The 19930-nt window shown below is 46.2% G+C and overlaps 1 protein-coding gene across 1 annotated transcript in view; it reads right to left on the reverse strand.

The window, feature by feature from the left end:
- Positions 1-16316, reverse strand: part of PM20D1 (peptidase M20 domain containing 1) — a 31547-nt gene extending 15231 nt beyond the window's left edge. Inside the window, exons 1-9 of the mRNA XM_043569283.1 lie at positions 16083-16316; positions 6998-7084; positions 4013-4245; positions 3518-3604; positions 2298-2431; positions 1896-2015; positions 1115-1190; positions 683-744; positions 357-435 (exon numbers count right to left, since the gene is read on the reverse strand). Coding sequence (XP_043425218.1) covers positions 357-435; positions 683-744; positions 1115-1190; positions 1896-2015; positions 2298-2431; positions 3518-3604; positions 4013-4245; positions 6998-7084; positions 16083-16254 — 1050 coding nt within the window. The 5' untranslated portion in view covers positions 16255-16316. The remainder of the gene's footprint in view (positions 1-356; positions 436-682; positions 745-1114; positions 1191-1895; positions 2016-2297; positions 2432-3517; positions 3605-4012; positions 4246-6997; positions 7085-16082) is intronic.
- Positions 16317-19930: the final 3614 nt, after the last annotated feature.

Below are 19930 nucleotides of genomic sequence, written 5' to 3' on the forward strand. Positions count from 1 at the left end.
TATCACGTTGAATGAGTATAGTTCACAAAAATTAACTCCCAAACAACCCTCCTTCATACTAGTGTAATGGTTGCTTTTGAAGGGGTACGGACCCAAGGAACCTGAGAGGGGCCATGGACACCCCTCGAAATACACATATATAAAACCTGGCAATTTCAGAGGGTTTATGGACCGCACCTAGAACACCTGCTCTTGTGGCTTACCCAACTGATATCATTGTACAATTCAGCATTGGGCCTTCCTATTATTCAAACTGTAATCCGAGAAGGAAGAAGGAGACAGGAGATACAGCCAAAGGGTAGAGGGCTGGGTGGGCAGTGAAGAAAAGGTATAGGGGAGGATCCAGGAGATGTTACCGTGACTCCTGCATTGAACATGGTGAGTGCCGTGGTGGTCCTGACCAGTGCATTGGTTATGTAATTCCTCTCTATTAACCTAAAGCAAAAGGACAAAGATCAGACAATAGGAAAACCATCTAATGTGAAGAAAGAACAGGTTGAAGAGCACCCAGTTTCCTGAATCTTGGAGATCTTTAAGACTAAGAGGGACATCCTGTATATGAACTAGATGTAGCATCTGGTGGCTAAGGGATGATTAGTCAAGCCCAGTTAAGCCAAGGAGTGGGGACTGGGTAGGTCTGGTGGGAGGGGAGGATGAGCGAGAAGGAAAGAGAAAACTTTACCTGCTTACAAGGGGCCCAAATAGCCACAGGTTGCTCAAGATTATATTGGTAGGGAAGGGAAACTGGAAGGGAAAGAACCAGGTCAGTGGGATCTCAGAGGCGTCAGCCTACCAGGGTCACTGTACCTGAGGCCTGGGTCTCTCCCTGCTTTATATCTGCCTTGAGGGCCCTCAGTGGTAGCCTCCAGGATGGGTGGGAACCAGTTCCCAAAGGGTGCCTGGTTGTGTCAGGTCTTAGGGTCTCAGAGAAGCACTAAAGCCCTGGACCAAGCCAGATCTTTAACCCTTGGCTCAGCCTCTGGCTGAAAACAGGTGAGCATGTGCAGAGCCCTGGTCAGCAGTGGGCCCTTCTCTTACTCTAGAAGCTACTCCTCTGCCACCCTTTCTTCCCCTTCCACAGCTGACCAGGAGCGTGTGAGACTCCTTCTCCCACCTCATGTGCCAGTTCCTGCAAGGTCATTTTCAGTAGTCCGCTTCCAAACGTGTTCGGCATTGGTGTCTGCTCCAGTCTAGAAGAGAATGGGGTTCTCAAGACTTCCCCGACCCCAGTCAAAGGTCAGGGGTCTGAAGAGAAGGAGGGAGACAGGATTTTTCAACAGGCCTGGTGAGGAGGTCTCTCATTCACCTTCCTATCACCTCCACCGACCCACCCGTTTGGAGATCTCCAAGCACAGATGGAACCACCTCTAGTCCATCGGAAGAAGCTGTTCCTGTCTACCAAGTCCAGGGAGGCACCCCCACTGTCATGTCACCTACCACACTGTAGCACAATTATCAGTCTCTGCTGCGAACTGTGAGTTCCTTCTGGAAAGGGACTGTCTGTTTTTTCCACCATTGTATGCCCATCACTGGGCACAAAGCCTTAAACACTGCTAGATAATCGGTTACATATTTCACTGACTTAATACAGATCTTCCCACTTTGCTAAGAAAACCCAGCCAGAGGTGAGACCCTGAAATGCTCACCTGCGGCCTGCAGCCCTCGTGTCCTGACCTAGCTTCTATTGGCCAGCTCTCGCTTGCAATATGGATAAACCCTCTTCTGATCTCTAGCCCCCGCCTGGGTACTGGTGGCTCTGTCCTCTCTGTGGCCCCCGTCGTGGCTTCTCAGCCCAGCTTCAGGCCAGGCAGCTTAGCCCCTTCAAACTCAAAGTGGGAGAGCGCCAAGTCTTCCAACCCGAGTCTGGCAAGGGGGCAGAGGCAGGTGTTGCTTACCGGCTGACGGCGGCTGCGAGGACACCAATGCTCGTCTCCTTTGGAGGAGCTGAAGAGTGGCCTGGAGTCATGTTTACTTGCAGCATGAGATTAATTGCCCCCTTCTCTGTGACTGCAATGCTGTAGGAGAGGATCAGAGAGGGCCCTCCCGACTTCCTCCCCCCTTGAATTATCCCATGGGACCAGTGGTTTAGAGGGCTAGGAGGTTGGCTTCATGCTGCTGTAAACAATCTACAATAGAGAAAGCAAAAGGGGAGCCCAGAACTGGTTGAAGATCAGGGCAAGAGGGGTAAAAGAAAGAGTTGTCTTAGTATGGCCCACAGACGCCAGGCTGGGGTCATCTGAAATGGGATGAGAACACCTTCCAAGGTGGGGGCGGGGGGGATGGGGTACTTTACTCACATGGCAAAGGGCTTCTTGAGGTTGGGAATGAAACCATCCAAGATGAAGTTACCCTCGTCCACAATGAAGGCCAGCTGGACACCCCTTGCCTGTAGCAGGGCTGAAATCTTCTGAGCCCCATTGTGGCCTAAGATCTGTAGACATCGAACCCACAACCACAGTGCTCCTCAGCCAGACCTCCAACAGCTAATGAAGACCCATTCAGCATTGCTAGGCACTCCAGAACCTCCCTTCCCAGTCTCCTTCTTGGGGTGGGGGAGAGGGAGGGCAAGGGCCTTACACAACCCTGCTTCACAGAATCTTGGAATGTCACAGCTGAAAGGGCCAAACTGCCCTCATTTCACAAATGAGGAGACTGGGACCCACAGAACGAGGTGACTGGCCCAAGGTCAGAGTAACTGACATCACTGGAAATAAAACATTGATTCCTTGCTCCCCGTTGGTTCTCTTTCTAGCACACCGGTGTTTCTCAGGTGTCACTGATGGAACACCTGCCCGCCTCAGATATTACCAGGGAGTCTGTTAGAAATTCAGATCTATGAGTATCACTAAATGAAAGGAGGCAACCTTAAAAGGCTACATACTGTATGAGTCCAACTGTACGACATTCTGGAAAAGGCAAAACTATGGAGACACTAAAAAGTTCAGTGGTTTCCATGGGTTGGGGGAGGGAGAGAGGGATGGAGAGGTGGAGCACAGAGGATTTTTAGGGCAGTGAAACTACTCTGTAAGAGACTATAAATGGTGGATACGTGTCATTATACAATTGTCCAAACCAACAGAACGTACACCAAGAGTAAACCTTAGTGTAAACGAGGCCTTTGGGTCATTACGAGTTGTCAATGTAGGTTCATCAACTGTCACAAATACCACTCTGGTGGGAATGTTGATTATGGCGGGGGCTGTGCATGTGTGTGGGTAGGCGGGGTAAGGGAAATCTGTCGACCTTCTCATTTTTGCTGTGAACCTAAAACTGCTCTAAAAAATATAAAGTCTTGTAACAACAAATTCAAATCTATGTCACAGGGCCTGGGAATCTGCATCTTGCTCAGGGGATTTAGACAGTTTTGGCACACAGATACCTAGAGAAGATGGCAAACCACCACACCATGTTCTGGAGGCCCTGCAGCTGGGAAGCAAGCTGGACTAGAGTTAAACACCCTCCCCCCCCACTCCAAATAGGGGTCCTAGAGATAGTTTATGGGGTAAGGAGGCTCTACCTCCTCATCATGGCCCAGAGCAATGAAGAAAGATCTTCGGGGGATGTAGTTTCTGAGCAGCAGGAGCTCCAGGGCCTGCAGGATTGCCTGGGGGATAGAAGCACAATGGGAGAAGGAGTATCAGGGCATTGGCGACAGTCAGCTGCCTGCATCAGGACTGGTGCAATCAGACAGACTGTCTTTAAAGAGAACAAGCTCAAGTGGTCCTGGGGGATGCGATGTGAGGAAGCGTGGCTCTGCGTAAAACATTTACCACCTGGAGAAAAGGATAAATGTGTCGCTGTCAGAGCTACAAGGATCCCTGGAGAGCACCTACTCTAGCCCTTATTTCCCAGTTGAGAAATCAAGACCGAGAGAAGTGATGGCTAGAACCCAAGTCTCCTGGAGCTAAGGTTTTTTCTACCATAACCTCCTGCCTCCCGGGGGTCAGGCGAGAGCTTCACCATCCTGGGCAAATCCTTAGGGCCCCAAGGCGAAGGGAACAAAGTGCTTCACCATTACAGAGTTCTTGTTGTCCAGTGTGCCTCGGCCATGGATAAAGCCATCACGCTCCAACCCAGAGAAGGGGGGCACCTCCCATCCTTCGTCAGGGGCAGGCACCACATCACTGTGAGACAGAAGCATGTAGGGCTGCAGGCTGGGATCTGAGCCTTGGACAGTGAACAGGTGACTGTACTCTCCTATGACTTCATGCTGGACAAAGCTGGTTTTGAAAACTGTAGGAAAGACTAGAGGGAAAGGGATGAAAAGCAGCGAGAGAGAAACCCAGGTATAACAACTGCCTTTGGTTTTTCTACCATTTGATACAAAATGCGCACCCTTGTCCCTTTAAAAAACATTCTTTTTAAAAATGTTTACTTATTTTTGAGAGACACAGTGACAGAGTGAGAGCAGGGGAGGAGCAGAGAGAGAGGGAGACACAGAATCCAAAGTAGGCTCCAGGCTCTGAGCTGTCAGCACAGAGCCCGACATGGGGCTTGAACCCATGAACTGTGAGATCACGACCTGAGCCGAACTCGGACGTTTAACCAACTGAGCCACCCAAGTGCCCCTCCCTTTTTAAAAAAACATAAGCGTCCTTTAGGAAGCCTTCTGGAACAAAGTCAGTCTGATTTCTGATTTGCCGAGACAATCTCTAAAATTCCTCTTCCTCATCTTTTAATGTGCCACTACTATGTAATAATGTGCACATCAAGATTCCATCATTATGACAGCTAAAAGATCAAGATCTGACTTGGTCTGATCTCTAACATGTTATGTCAAGTATACGCTACAGGGTTATACAGATGCTAGGGGTGTGTAATTTTATTTATTTATTTATTTATTTATTTATTTATTTATTTATTTTTAATGTTTATTTATTTTTGAGAGAGAGACAGAGAGCAAGCAAGGAAAGGACAGAGAGAGAGGGAGACACAGAATCCGAAGCAGGTGCCAGGCTCTGAGCTGTCAGCACAGAGCCCGACGTGGGGCTTGAACTCACGAAGTATGAGGCCGTGACCTGATCCAAAGTCGGACGGACGCCTAACCTACTAAGCCACCCAGGCGTCCCAGTTAAATTTTAAATATAGTAGTCTCTGATATCCAAATTACTTGGGACCAAACACGACCCTTATATCAAAAAAAAAAAAAAAAAAAAAAAAAGAAGAAAGACCTTTTTTTAAAAAATAATATTCTTACTGTACATGGCAAATATGGAGAGATTGTTCTGCCTGGCATAAAGCCATGCTTCTGCCTGAGGGTGTGGATGTTCTCAAGGTCAATTACTCAGGTCACAGGTAGTGGTAGAGAAGGGACTACTGGGTGCAGCCAAGTACCTAGGCCAGCCTCTTCCACCCCCAACAACTTTGGAGAAGCTGGTTTTTTATTTGATTTAGGAAGAGGGTCTCGCTACTTTCCATGAGCTTTTCACACAGGGAGTGGGGAGTTCCAAGTCTCCTTCTTCTTCTTGACCCATCCTTTCTTCAGCTCACAAAGTTGCTGACTGACTCAAAGTTCAGAAATGGGGCAGTAAAGAATCCAAGAAAGGGCCTGGGTGGGTGGGGTGTGTACATAGGTGTATATGGAGGTAGGGGTGGGAGGCACATGGGGTATAGTTCTGGAAACCTGCATAGAAGAAGGAATTCCTGGTCCTACTTATTCTTATGCTGTGCCTTTTCTTTCTTTCCCTAGCCCTACCGTTTGATTGCATCATATTTATTGACTGATGCATATTTAGGGCAAAGATAGGGAGAGTTCAAACTCCAACCCAACTAGCTACATGTCTTAGTTTTTCAAAGGCCAAATAAATTTTTTTCTTTTTTTTAATGTTTACTTATTTCTTTCTTTATTTTTTAATGTTTATTTATTTTTGAGAGAGAGAGAGAGAGAGAGACAGAGTGTGAGTGGGAGAGGGATAGATAGAGAGGGAGACACAGAATCCAAAGCAGGCTCCAGGTTCTGAGCTGTCAGCACAGAGCCAGACGTGGGGCTCAAACCCACAAACTGTGAGATCACGACCTGAGCCCAAATCGGACGCTTAACTGACTAAGCCACTCAGGCGCCCCTAATGTTTATTTATTTTTGAGAGAGAGAGAGAGAAGGGAGAAGTAGAGGGAGAGGGAGACATAGCATCTGAAGCAGGCTCTAGGCTCTGAGCTGTTAGTACAGAGACCGATGTGGGGCTTGAACTCATGAACCACAAGATCATGACCTGAGCCAAAGTCAGATGCTTAACCGACTGAGCCATCCAGATGCTCCAATAAAGTTAAAACAATTTTTTTTTTTACTGTTTATTCATTTTTGAGAGACACAGAGTGATAAAGTGTGAGTGGGAGAGGGGCAGAGAGAGGGGGAAACACAGAATCTGAAACAGGCTATAGGCTCCGAGCTGTCAGCACAGAGCCCCACACGGGGCTCAAACTCATGAACCGTGAGATCATGACCTGAGCTGAAGTTGGACTCTCAACCGACTGAGCCACCCAGGTGCCCTAATAAGGTTTTTAAAAAAATATTTATTTATTTTGAGAAATAGAGAGAGCACTAGCAAGCGAGGGGCAGAGGCAAAAGGAGAGAAAGAAAGAATCCCAAGCAGGCCCCACGCTGCCAGCACCGAGCCCGACACGGGCTTGAACTCATGAACTGTGAGATCATGACCTGAGCCTAAATCAAGAGTCAGACATTTAACCGACTGAGCCACCCAGGAACCCCTTCAAAGGCCAAATAAATCTACGGTCTGTACTCTGCCACTGTTCTGACTCCTGGAGACCTTCTATTCCTCCCCATGGTGTATAAACTCAAAATAGGCCCACAGAATTTGGCTGTCCTCTGGTCAGTAACAAAAGAAGCTCTTTATCACCTTGTAAAAGAATCATGTCTCCAGGGCTACTGCCCCCTCCGCGCGCCACCCTTCCCACCCCCCCACCCCCCCCCCCCCCCCCCCCCCCCCCCCCCCCCCCCCCCCCCCCCCCCCCCCCCCGGCTTCCACAGCTTGTGGCTGACCTGAACGAATGTATTCTCCAAACTCGGCCAGGGCTGTTGTGTTTAACTCCTTGGGGCCAAAAGACACTGTTGGAATGTGGATGGCACCTGTCAGGGTCAGGGAGTCAAGAGATGGAAGGTTACAGATGGTAACAACCATTCGTTTTCCCATATCCCTCTGTGCATAGAAAGTTCTTTTGCATTCACAAACTTATTATGGAGGGCAGAACAATCCTATAAGGGGGGCACTGCTATTTTCCCTAATTCAACAGTGAGAAAATAAGCTTAGAGGCATTAGGTGAGCTGCTCAGGACTGTCCTGAGACAAGCAGCAGAACTGGGATCTCAACCCAGGTGGTTTGTGTTTGGTTAGGCTAATACAATTCTTTTTAAATATTTTTTTAACGTTTATTTATTTTTTGAGACAGAGAGAGACAGAGCATGAACGGGGGAGGGTCAGAGAGAGGGAGGCACAGAATCCGAAACAGGCTCCAGGCTCTGAGCTGTCAGCACAGAGCCCGACGCGGGGCTCGAACTCACGGACCGCGAGATCATGACCTGAGCCGAAGTCGGCCGCTTAACCGACTGAGCCACCCAGGCGCCCCAAATTCTTAAAAGAAAATAAAGCTCAAGATAGGGGTAGGGGAGATGGACTGGAGTACATTTTGGACCCTAACCTTAAGTAGGAAGCTGCTATAAATTGCTTCTAAGTCTCACTCTGCCTCTGAAACCATCATCCCTTTGATGAACCAGAGAAGCCCGCTATCCTGGGTTCCTACATGAATGAGGAAGCTTGTTCCTCATGGACTGGCTCATCCGGAGTCTAACTGATTGCTCAGCCAAGGCCAGCTTTTTTGGGCACATGATGCCTGGGAAGTGGTAGATTTAGAAGTTCCCAAACAAACTCCTTAGTCCTGAATAGTCTCATCCATGTTACCCAAATATTTACCTAATTGTCATTAGGCTTATCCTTTTGAGCCATGAAAGCTTTACACCGTAGAGTTCCATTATTATATGTAAACACCAATGGGAGGGGAAACCCAATAAATTATGAGAATGTTTTATTAGATATCCCAACACACGGTGGGAAGAGCAAAAGCACCTAGGCAGTGTATTTGTCAAGGGGAGGCCTATGAAAGACAAACTCATCTCTTGTGAGAAGTGAAATGATTCGTTTTCAGAAGTACCAAATAAAAGCTGTGCTGTCCAGTTAACAATAGGTCTACAACCTATTGGAAACTTGAATGACCCCCCCCCCCCCCCGCCAACAATGGAGTCCCAAACCCTTAGACACTTCACTTCCTGGTTCTGCTTCCCTTCTCCATTTCACGGGCTTTGCAATGAGCATGTGCCAAAAGAACTGAAGTCTCTGTGTCACCTCGAGGAATGTACATTTGTTCCAATCAGACTCCTTTTCGCCTTACGTGGGCATAGGCGACTTCCGGGTAAGACTGTAACTTCTGTAGTACTCAGCCAATGAGGAATCAGGGGAGGGAGTTGCACGCTAGGAGATAAATTGCCTGCTGTAACTGCCCCAAGTGTGCGGGCCCATCAGACACCCACTCTTACACGAACATTGATTAAAGTCTCACTCCATTCTGCTCCGAGTCTCTGTGTCCCTCCTTTGACTGAGTGAGTAGGCCCATTTCTCATATTTGGGGGCTGTCTGGGATTCACCTGGACCCACGGGGTCCAGGTCCTCCTGTGACAGGGGAGATGTGCCCCACCCCGGTTTGGGTGGCCTTTCTGTGGGAGGGCCCTGACCTCTGGCAGGATCCATGGCACCCGAGAATTTTTACCTTTGGAGGCAGAAGAAGTGATGCTGGGAAAAGGGTAAAAGACATTGTGGTGACCTGGTGACTCCGTGCATGGACCAAGGTAGGAAAATTGGAATATAAGTGATGAGGGAGCGTGGGGCCAGCTGAGGGCAAAGTACAGGCTAACAGTACGGCCCGCCCCCCACCGTCCCGTGGAGTATGTGTGATATTTCTTGGACACTCCTGGTGGCCCAAGAACGGGAAAGGAAAGGAAGCAAATGATTAATAGAGATCACAGTCATGCAAGACAGGAGTCTCCTTCGTTTACAGATACCTTAGTAAACTGCAAGAAAAAGGCTATCTGATCCAAAGCCTAATCTCCAGAAACCTATAGACTCCAATTCCTGGAGCCCTAATTTCACCCTCATCAAGATGTAAGGGGGTATAAGTGCTTGCCATGGTGATGTGGGAAACAAAGGCAAGTGAAAAATTAAATTCCCTTACTGCCTACAGTCCATTGACAAGTCCTTGAAACAGGCAGTGACGTCCTTCTAGGAGCTCAGCTGCCTCTATGATGACACTTTGTTAGAAGCAAAAGACAATCTTGGCCCAACATTATCCTGACCTCCCAGGGTCCTGTAAGTCTAATACATAAAAATTCCTTTGGAAACTTCCTTTATCTCAACTCCCCCCAAGATATATGCTGGGAATCATACTCCAAGCTTATGGTCCCCTGATAGACACCTGAAGGGTCTCATGACTGAAGTTTTACTAAATGGTAATAAATGGTGATTTTTTTTTTTAAAAAAGTTTTTTTCAATGTTTTTATTTATTTTTGGGACAGAGAGAGACAGAGCATGAACGGGGGAGGGGCAGAGAGAGAGGGAGACACAGAATCGGAAACAGGCTCCAGGCTCTGAGCCATCAGCCTAGAGCCTGACGCGGGGCTCGAACTCGCGGACCGCGAGATCGTGACCTGGCTGAAGTCGGACACTTAACCGACCGCGCCACCCAGGCGCCCCTGAAATGGTGATTTTTCTAACAGTAGCTAGCCCCTCAAGGTCCTGGAAACCTTGCTTCCAAAATTCCTTAGAGACTTATTACACTGTCCCTAACCCCTTCCCAACCTGAGAGTATACAATCAGTCACCTGTCACAACCCCAGTGCAGCTCTTCCTGCCCATGGGTCCTATCCCTGTGCTTTAATAAAATTACTTTTGTGCACCAAAGATGTCTTCAAGAATTCTTCCTTGGTCATTGGCTCCAGGCCACCCCACTATCACCCCAAAACCCCATCAGTAAGTACTGCTTTGGGGGTTGGGAAATCCTCAGAGACTGAGTGCGTGTGACTGAGACATATCCCAGATACGAAGGGAATGAGGAGTCTCTATCCATGGTTCCATTCTCCCACAATGGAAACGGTTGGAGACAGATGCAGTCAGTTCTGGAAAGTGCAAGAAACCTCCATTAAGGGGGATTGAGCATCCCAGGGAAACTCAGGGGCAGGAACTAGCCTGGTGGAGGATGAGGAACAAAAACTCCAGGCTTAGGGGTAAGGGAAGAGACACCCAGAAAGAGGCGGGTCTCTTCAGATTCCCCCAGAGAGTCTGCTGGGGTGAACGTTATGGTACTGGGAGGACACTCCTTGTATAAGGAATAAGGACAAACATAAAATGATCAAATTCTGCTGTTTCGTTTGGACTAAAGACCCAATTAAAGGGCCATCTGTTTTTTGGCTCAGAGGAAGACTGATCTATAGGGCCCTTTATGTGAATGACAAGTTCTAGTACACTGGAGGAAAGGGATTATACTCTCTGAAACTGAGGAAACACGGGATCTTCTTCAGTCACCAAGGACTCTCCCTTGGGATGCCTTTTAACCCACTGGAATCAGTTCAGATTGCAAGATCTAAAAAACAAAACAAAAAACAAAAAACTGATCTTTTGTAATCCTGGGGTCAGTCAACACTCCTTAGGAGATGAAGTCAATTAACGGGACACTAATTTTAATACAGACCTCTTCTGTAAGAAACAGGGCAAATGGCCTGAGGTACCCCGTGTCCAGGCTTTCTGGCCCTACATAAGGATCCAGAACCGAGGGCCTTTTGCAGAACGTGTTTGCCCAAATGTGTTTGGCTAGTAAACTCCCTCTTGATCTATTGGATGATTGTCTAAACGGGCCTCCAAAAAAACCGAGGTTGCTGGAGGAGCTGTATGTGGGGGTGTCTCTCTCATCCATTTCCTGGGTTAATGACTATGATGATTAGAGCCAGTTGTCTGTGGTTAGTCTACACGAGGAGGGAGTCTTTAAGCGGTACTCCCAAGCAGCTGCCGAAACTCCTTCCTTTTGTTTTGGGGAAATTCCCTGTCTTCTCCGGTCTGACATAGACTCCGTATTTCCACTTCAGTTGGAAAAACAAATAAACAAAAGCCAAACAAACAAAAAAACCCAGGACGTCTGCTCCTCCCTCTGAGCTGACAAGGTTTAGAACTGGAATCTTCTTTCTCTGCCTTCTGCTAGCACCTCACCTCTTCTGCCTTCCCCTCCCTCTCCTCCTGTTCTTGCACCACCTAAGGGTGCGGCCTGCGTGACTGATTCCGAACCCTCCTTGGTGCCTCCCACGCCATTGGCTCCTCCCACCCTCCATGTCAAGGAGCAAAGAGCACCCACTTGGGTGGCCCACTTCAGATTTCCCCCACTGGTGTCCCAGGTAAAAACTGATAATGGGGAACAAGTGACTGACTTTTAAGCGGATGCAGATGGAACATCGTCAATGTTTAAAAACTAATTTGCAGGTTTGTTGTTTAACTAAGATAGACATGTGTTTAGAGTTATCAGCATTAAATATGAAACTTATTCTCCTGGCCAGGGTATTCAGCCAGCTGAACAAAAGTTTCCCAATGTAGGCCCTGATTAGGACAGTAATGATCCTTGGGACAGGGTTAGGATGTAGGATTTAAGAGAGCTAATAATCAAAGGAATCAGGGAATCAGCTCCAAGACGGCAGAATGTTGGTAAGGCTTTTGGGATACAGTAGGAGGGGGAAACCCCAACTGATTTCTTACAGAGGCTTAGGGATCCAATGAGGAAATATTCAGGCCTAGATCCGGAGGACCCCATGGGGCAAGGTCTCCTGAAGGTTAATTTTGTCACTAGAAGTTGGCCTGATATTTCCAAAGTTATAGAAGATGGATGGATGGAATGAGAGGTGGACAGAATTGCTCAGGGAGGTACAAAAGATTCGTAAAGAGGGATGAGGAGAGACAAAACCAGAAAGTAAAGATTATGGTAACTACTGTGGAGAAGATGACTGAAAGGAAAGGGAGAAATAGAGGACCCCCTCGGGGTGGAAAATGATTAAGAAAACAAAGGCAAGAGAAATGTAGCCGAAATAAATCTCCCTGCAGCTCCCTGACACCTGGAATATTCAGAGCATGACCTTCCTCAAGGAACTCATGACAGCCTTGATGTTTTTGTTTTATTAACCAGGTTTACTTAAGGTTAATGAGTTCCTGTTGTCTCTGTTGCAGTTTGTTAGCAACAAGATGACTTAAAATGATGGCTTATTCTATCTCAAGTTTTCATGGGTGAGTAATTGTTAAGATAGCTTTCAAAGTCTTTGATAGCCTGAAACTTTAAAGTTTTGCTTGCACAATACAAGGGATTAAATCCATTGGATATCGAATGAGATAAAATGCTAAAACACTGATTGCAAAACATAGGTTTGTGCTTTTAAGTTCTTATTGTAGAGAAACTGAGGCTATTTGGGTCTGTCGGTAAACATGCTTTGTGCTTGACAGATTCATAAATTTGCCATAAGTCACAGTTCACAAATGGTAACTACTTATTTTTCACTGGAGACCAAGGTTTCTAAAAGTTAAAATTCTGCTAGATGCAGTTAAGACTGATGGAAATAAGGAAAGCAACTTTGTACGTCGAAGTAGCTATGGAAAAAAAAATTACAAAAAAAAAAAATGGAAATACATTTTTGTTGGAGGTAAAAGAAAATAATTTTGTCCTAAGTGAGACTGGTCGTTTGGAGAGGAATGGCTTGGGACAAAATCTAAATGCAAAGGAAATTTGTAGAAGGTTTGTGAAAGGAAATCTTTGGAAAGGAATCTTAGGTGTGGTCAGGATGGACAAAGGTTAAAATGCTTTTAGGAAAAAAAAAAAAGGGTAAAGTTTTTTTTTTTTTTTTCTCCTTTGTCTGCACAAAAAGATGGAAAGGACTATGATTTGAACCAAAAGGGCAGGGCAGCTCTCTCTTTTGACTTGTTTTGCTCAAGCCTTGGTTGAAATTGCCCCTCTTTTGATCCAAAGGCTGGGCAGATGGAAGCAGTGTCCTCACTGGCGGTCTCCAAATGCTCTGCATGTGTGTTGTTTCTGCAGGGCGGAGGAATGGGTGCCTGTGTCATGTGAGGGGCGACACATGAAGGGCTTTTACCGGGATACGTGGGAGTCATTTGGCTACACTTAGCCCAGTGTGTGCCGACTTGTACCAATCTAGTGACTTTAAATGGACACCCACATGGCTGGAACATATTTGTGTGGGCGTTACTGGAAAAAAAAAAAGGCAAGGGAATAGACCTTGGCTTTGGGCCTTTGAGCCCCCCTCAATGCCCGATTTTATCCTTAGGAAAAGGTTTTTGCCAGTCTTTTAAAATATATTGTAAAGAGGAACAGCTTTATTATGATTGATATGTAAATTTCTGTTGGGCCAAAATAAAATTAATGCATCCCTCGACAACCAAGGGAATCTTGCTTGGTCATAGTCAATACCCCCAAAGTCCCACAGGGAGGAAACTGGAGGGGTAGGAGAAACCGGGGAAGACGGGTCAACTCTCGGTGGTAGGGTCAAGGCTGGGTAAGAGCAAGTACTCCCAGCACCTCGCAAGACTGACAGGACTTTCGACTTCCAGTTGGGGATAGCCAGCCAAAACATAGGGCCTACGGATGAGGCTTCTGCTGGCCAGCAGTCAGAGTCAAGATGAGGTTTCTCCCGGCTAGCTATAGGAAATTGAGATAAGGGATGCCTTTTCCTTCTTTTTCCTATAGATGGGCAAATCCCTAACCAAGGCCAATGTTCCTTTGGGATGTATTCGGAAAAACTGGGATGATTTTGATCCACAAACCCTAAAGAAAAAGTGATTCATTTTTTGCACCAAGGCTTGGCCCCAATACAAATTGGAGGAGGAAATCTGCCGGCCATAGGGAAATATCAATTGTAATGCTATGCTACAGTTTGACCTGTTATGCAAACGTGAGGGGAAACGGGGGGGGGGGGGGGGGGGGGGAATCTCCTATGTTCAGTGTTCTGGGGACCTTAAGAGAAAATCGAGATATGTGTAAGGTCGATCCTGGCCTTATGGGCAACTCTTTCCGAGGGTTCACAATGATGAAGCGAGGGAACTAACGCCCCCTTGCCCGTACCCAAAGCAGACCTAGAAAAGGAGGAAGGGAAGTCTTCTACCCCAACCTTCTTCTCCTCGGGACCTCGATCTAGACTTAAAAACATGCACTTCTGCTCCCTACTGCCCACCTTAGCCAGGCCCTCCCCGTAAGGTAGCAGGTGTGTTGCCACTACAAGAAGCTAGAGTGCTGGAAGGAGAAACACGGGAAGGCACCACTAAGATAAGATTTACAAGAAACCTTTTCATTGAATGACTTAAGACAGGTAGAAGAATAGGTAAATTTTCTGATGATCCAGATAAGTATATAGAGGATTTTCACCCCCTCACCGAGTCCCAAACCCTTAGACACTTCACTTCCTGGTTCTTCTTCCCCACCCCCCCTCCATTTCACGGCTTGGCAATGAGCATGCACCAAAGAACTGAAGTCTGTGTCACCTCGAGGAAGGTACCTTTTTTCCAATCAGACTTTTTGTCTTATGTGGGCATAGGTGACTTCCGGGTAAGGCTATAACCTCTGTAGTACTCAGCCAATGAGGAATCAGTGGAGAGAGTTGCGCAGTAGGAGATAAAATTGCCTGCATAACTGCCCCGGTGTGTCTGTCCATCAGACACCCGCTCTTGCAAGAATATTGACGAAAGCCTCACCTCACTCCCCTCTAAGCCTCCGTGTCCCTCCTTTGGGTCAGTGGGCTTATTTCTCACACCTCTGGAATCAGTTTTTCTAAGGATCAACTCTACATCACAGCCCAACACATAGATGGAGAAGTCAAGTTTCAAAAAGATGAACCTGTATGAGGCAAACTCAAAATCTGAACTCAAGTGCTCAGAGTTGGAGCAGGAGGCATGTGGCTATATAGTTGTGTGTGTGTGCGTGTGTGTGTGTGTGTGTGTGTGTGTGTGTGTGTGTGTATGCCATATAAGTATACGTAGGCCATACAGCCATGTGGCTATAAGGTCTCTACTTTGGGTTCTTTAAATAAGAAAGCTTTTTGCTTTCTTCTGGGTAAAGAGACTCTGGTGAGCAGCTGTCCACTGGCTTTCAGAGAACTAACTATTTGTGCTGTGCTTTGGGAAAGCTCTACTCTGACTCCTGGCCAATCGCTCAAGCACATGCACAATATATATTCAACCACAGGGGTTAGCTTTTGGTCCCTGAATCTGCCTGCACATGTTTATGTAGGCAGTTTCTTTTGATCCACTACTTATTGAAAGGGAAAAGACTGGAGCTAAGCCCAGTGGTGAGGAAGGATGTCATTATCCCATAGGATCTAGCACTCAACAGAAACTTTCCTTTTTATTCTCCCAGAAAATGCAGACTGAGAAAGCAAATGAGTTTCTAACCTTGGTTTGAGGTCTAGGGGAAAGACGTCTTTTAATCAGGAGAGGAAGTTTGGAACACCCCACACCCCTTTTTGGAGTCATCTGGAGCTGGGAGGATCCTACAAGCCATAGGTGTTATCATCCAGTGCTCACTCCTTGCTGTGGGGTCCCTGGGGAAGTTCATTTAATTGACCTAAGCTTCAATTTCCCTCCTCTGTAGATAAGATTAAGATACTTTAGTCTTATCTTAAGATATTGCAGAGATTTAACAGAAGTGAAAACTTTCGAAGGTTAAAAGTACAATAAAATCAATTGCAATACTGAGACAGAGAGTATTGGCCAGGGTGAAGGCCAAGGCCACAGGGACGAGGGTGGAGCTAAGAAAGGTTCCGGGCTAGGCAGGGAACACCGGAGTCAGCAGAAGCCGGGTCTGGGGCAAGAGTGTCATCGGCAGTCTGGGGACGAGGTGCTGGGACGCGGGCTAGGGTTGGCTTGGGGCGTGTGGCGGAACTCCAGTTCCAATGGCGGACCCAGTGCCGTAGAAGTGGGGAGGCACAGGTTGGCCCAAGGAGAGAGGGACCTGTATCTGAGCATAGGTGGGCGAAGAGGCCCAGGCTCACCTTTCAGCGCTTCCTTCATCGCAACGCGCTCGCCTTGGCTGAACTGAGAAGGGATTTGCGACGCCCTCTGATGCTTCTGGCCCCCCAGGCCCTTCGATCTGGACATTGTGGAGATACCCAGCAGCAGCAGCACAGCCGCCAGGGCCAGCACGCAAACACACTGTGGAGCCATGCCTCTCTCCAGTCTGCAGCTGGAGTTCGGACCTGAACGACTAGCCCGCGTCGGTCGTCCAGTCACCGCTCCAATTACCACAGCTGCCTTAGCCCCACCCTATTCCCAGACCTGACCAATCGCCGCTTGCCTGGGGCTACGGAACACCAATTCACGGGAAGGCTCCGCCCAGAGCCGCAGGGTCTTTTGGGAATTGTGGTTTCTTCGCCTGGGACAGGCAAAAGTAGGGTAGAGGTGAGGGCTCCGGTTAAAGGTCAGGGCTTATCTGCGCTTGATCTGCTTTGAGATACTCAGAAATCCCTGGTCACTCTATGAGAAGTCAAACTGAAGGGCGAAAAGGGAAAATAAAATGAACAAAGCGTACCAGACCTTAATCTGCTTCTCACTTCTGAAATTCAGGACTTGATTACCATCCCCCCAGATTCTGTGTTGGAGCTCTGCGGGGCCCCTGGCTTTCTTTACTCTGAGATTGAAACAGTATTACTCCATCTATAGACATTGCTTTGGATGATCAATTCAGAGGGCTTGCTCCTATTTAGCAATTCACTGAAAGTGTTTTTGATATTAATGTTAGTGCATTTTTGCAACTCTAGGCAAATACATCAAGACTGAAGGATTTTGAGAAAGATTATGTGTTAATAATTTTGGTGTATTTAATAAAATGAGATTTCATAGCTATTCAGGATACAGGATCATTTTGGAAAAAAAAAAAAACCTTAAAGACACAGATAATAAAATTAGATTTATTGGAACCAGAAGAAACCATTCCTTTCAGATCCCTTGATACAATTTGATCTGTCACCAGTCACATATTTTAGAATTTTCTAGAAAAAAAATCAATAGTAGGGCTGCATAGTTACTCATGACCAAAGCTGCAAATTCACACTCCTGGTGTTTGCCAAGCCTCAGAGAGGGAGTACTTTGCCCCTTTCAGTAATCCTATTTAAACAAAACAAAACAAAACAAAACATGGCCCTCCCCAGAAAAACTACAATCATGTATTTACTTTTCAGTAACAATCTAAAAACAGTATTATGGGAGTGCCTGGGTGGCTCAGTGGTTAAGTGCTGGACTCTTGATTTGGCTCAGGTCATGATCTCACAATTTAGTGAGTTCCAGCCCCATGTCTGGCTCTGAGCTCACACCTGAAGACCTTCTTGGGATTCTCCCTCCCTCCCTCTCTCTCTGCCCCTCCCGGCTCAGCTGGCGATCTGTCTCTCTCAAAATAAATAAATAAACTTTAAAAAAAACAAACCAGTATTATGAAACATGTCACACATACAGAAAGGTGTAAAGAGTAATATAATGTAGGGCGCCTGGGTGGCTCAGTCAGTTGAGAGCCCCACTTCGGCTCAGGTCATGATCTCATTGTTCGTGGGTTCGAGCCCTGCATGGGGCTCTGTGCTGACAGCTCAGAGCCTGGAGTCTGCTTCTGATTCTGTGTCTCCCTCTCTCTCTGCCCCTCCCCTGCTCCTGCTCTGTCTCTCATTCTCTAAAAAATAAATAAGCATTTAAAAAAATTAAAAAAAAAGAGTAATATAATGAACATTTCTGTATTCACCACCCAGCCTAAGATAGAACATTAAAAGTAGAGTTGAAATGAGTTATTTTACTCATTTAGTTTTTTGAGAGCGAGAGAGTGCGTGCGAGAGAGGGACAGATGGAAAAAGAGAGAGAATCCCAAGCAGGCTCCGTGCTCAGCAAGGAGTCCAACATGGGACTTGATCCTACAAACTGGGAGATCATGACCTGAGCCAAAATCAAGAGACGTACACTTAAATCAACTGAACCACCCAGACGCCCTGAGTTGAAATGAGTTTTTATAAGTGTGAACATTGGCAGAATATTTTTTATTTTTTCAAATTTACATCCAAATTAGTTAGCATATAGTGAAACAATGATTTCAGAAGTAGATTCCTTAATGCCCCTTACCTGTTTAGCCCATCCCCCCTCCCACAACCCCTCCAGTGACCCTCATTTTGTTCTCCATATATGAGTCTCTTCTGTTTTGTCCCCCTCCCTGTTTTTATATGATTTTTGTTTCCCTTCCCTTATGTTTTCTGTTTTCTGTTTTCTTATGTTATCTGTTTTGTCTCTTAAAGACCTCATATGAATGAAGTCATATGATATTTGTCTTTCTCTGACTAATTTCACTTAGCATAATACCCTCCAGGTCCATCCACGTAGTTGCAAATGGCAAGGTTTCATTCTTCTTGATTTCCAAGTAATGTTCCATTGTATATAGAAAAAAATATTCCATTGTATACATATACCACATCTTCTTTATCCATTCATCTGTCAATGGACATTTGGGCTCTTTCCATACTTTGGCTATTGTCGATAGTGCTGCTATAAACACGGGGATGCATGGGTCCCTTCGAAACAGCCACCTGTATCGCTTGGATAAATACCTAGTAGTGCAGTTGCTGGGTCGTAGGGCAGTTCTATTTTTAGCTTTTTGAGGAACCTCCACACTGTTTTCCAGAGTGACTGCACCAGCTTGCATTCCCAGAATTTGTTAGTGTTTTAAATCAGTAGTACTTTTTGTTCTCTTATATAATAAGTCTGTATTTCAAAGTCATAAACATGTCTTAATATGTTATCTTTTTAAAGGTTTAAACTTTTACCTTCTAGCGTAAAGTTCTTAATCTGTCTGGAATTGACTTTTTGTAAATAGTATAACGTCAGGGTCTAATTTTACTTTATTTTTCCAATTAGATAACCAATTTTCCCAGAACCAGTCATTAAATAGTCTATCCTTTCCTCAAAGATCTGTAGTGCTGACTCTGTCATTTACTATGTTTTCAGACATGAATGGTCCTGTAATTGGGTTTCCTATTTTTTTTTTTGTATTGGTTGCTTGTTTATTTCTATGCTAATATGACTATCTTAATTACTATCGCTTTAAAATATGTCTCCATATCAGGTAGAACATGTTTCTCCCTTAGTCTGTTAATATAGTGAGTCACATTAATAAATTTTAAAAATGTAGGGGCGCCTGGGTGGCGCAGTCGGTTAAGCGTCCGACTTCAGCCAGGTCACGATCTCGCGGTCCGTGAGTTCGAGCCCCACGTCGGGCTCGGGGGCTGATGGCTCGGAGCCTGGAGCCTGTTTCCGATTCTGTGTCTCCCTCTCTCTCTGCCCCTCCCCCGTTCATGCTCTGTCTCTCTCTGTCCCAAAAATAAATAAAACGTTGAAAAAAAAATTAAAAAAAAAAAATGTAAACCACTCTGACACTCCTGGGATAAATCCTACTCAGATAAATCCCTACTGGATTCTTGCAATTCTGTTTATGAATTGGATTGGGCTATAGTTTTTCTTTTTTATAATGTCCTTTTGTGGATTTGATATCAAGGGTATAGTAGCCTCAGATATCTAATTAGAGAATATAGTAGAGATTTCTAACCGCCCCCAACATCCATTCTCCTTTTTCTCTAACAAGAATCCTGAGTTTTAGCTCAGTGTATTGATACCCAGCTGAAAGACCACATTTCCCAGGCCCTTGCAGCTGGATTTCCCCATGTGACTGCATCTGGAGAATGGAAGAGAAGCAGAAGTGTTGCATGTGATTCCAGGAATTGTTTTTATGGACACGCTCTTTATAAATCCCTCCCTCCCTGCTCAAATGTGATGACCCTGGTTCTAGCAACCATGTTGGGCCATGATGGTGAGTTCT

Source organism: Prionailurus bengalensis, chromosome E4 (assembly GCF_016509475.1).
Source record: "Prionailurus bengalensis isolate Pbe53 chromosome E4, Fcat_Pben_1.1_paternal_pri, whole genome shotgun sequence".
Classification (NCBI taxonomy): Eukaryota; Metazoa; Chordata; class Mammalia; order Carnivora; family Felidae; genus Prionailurus; species Prionailurus bengalensis.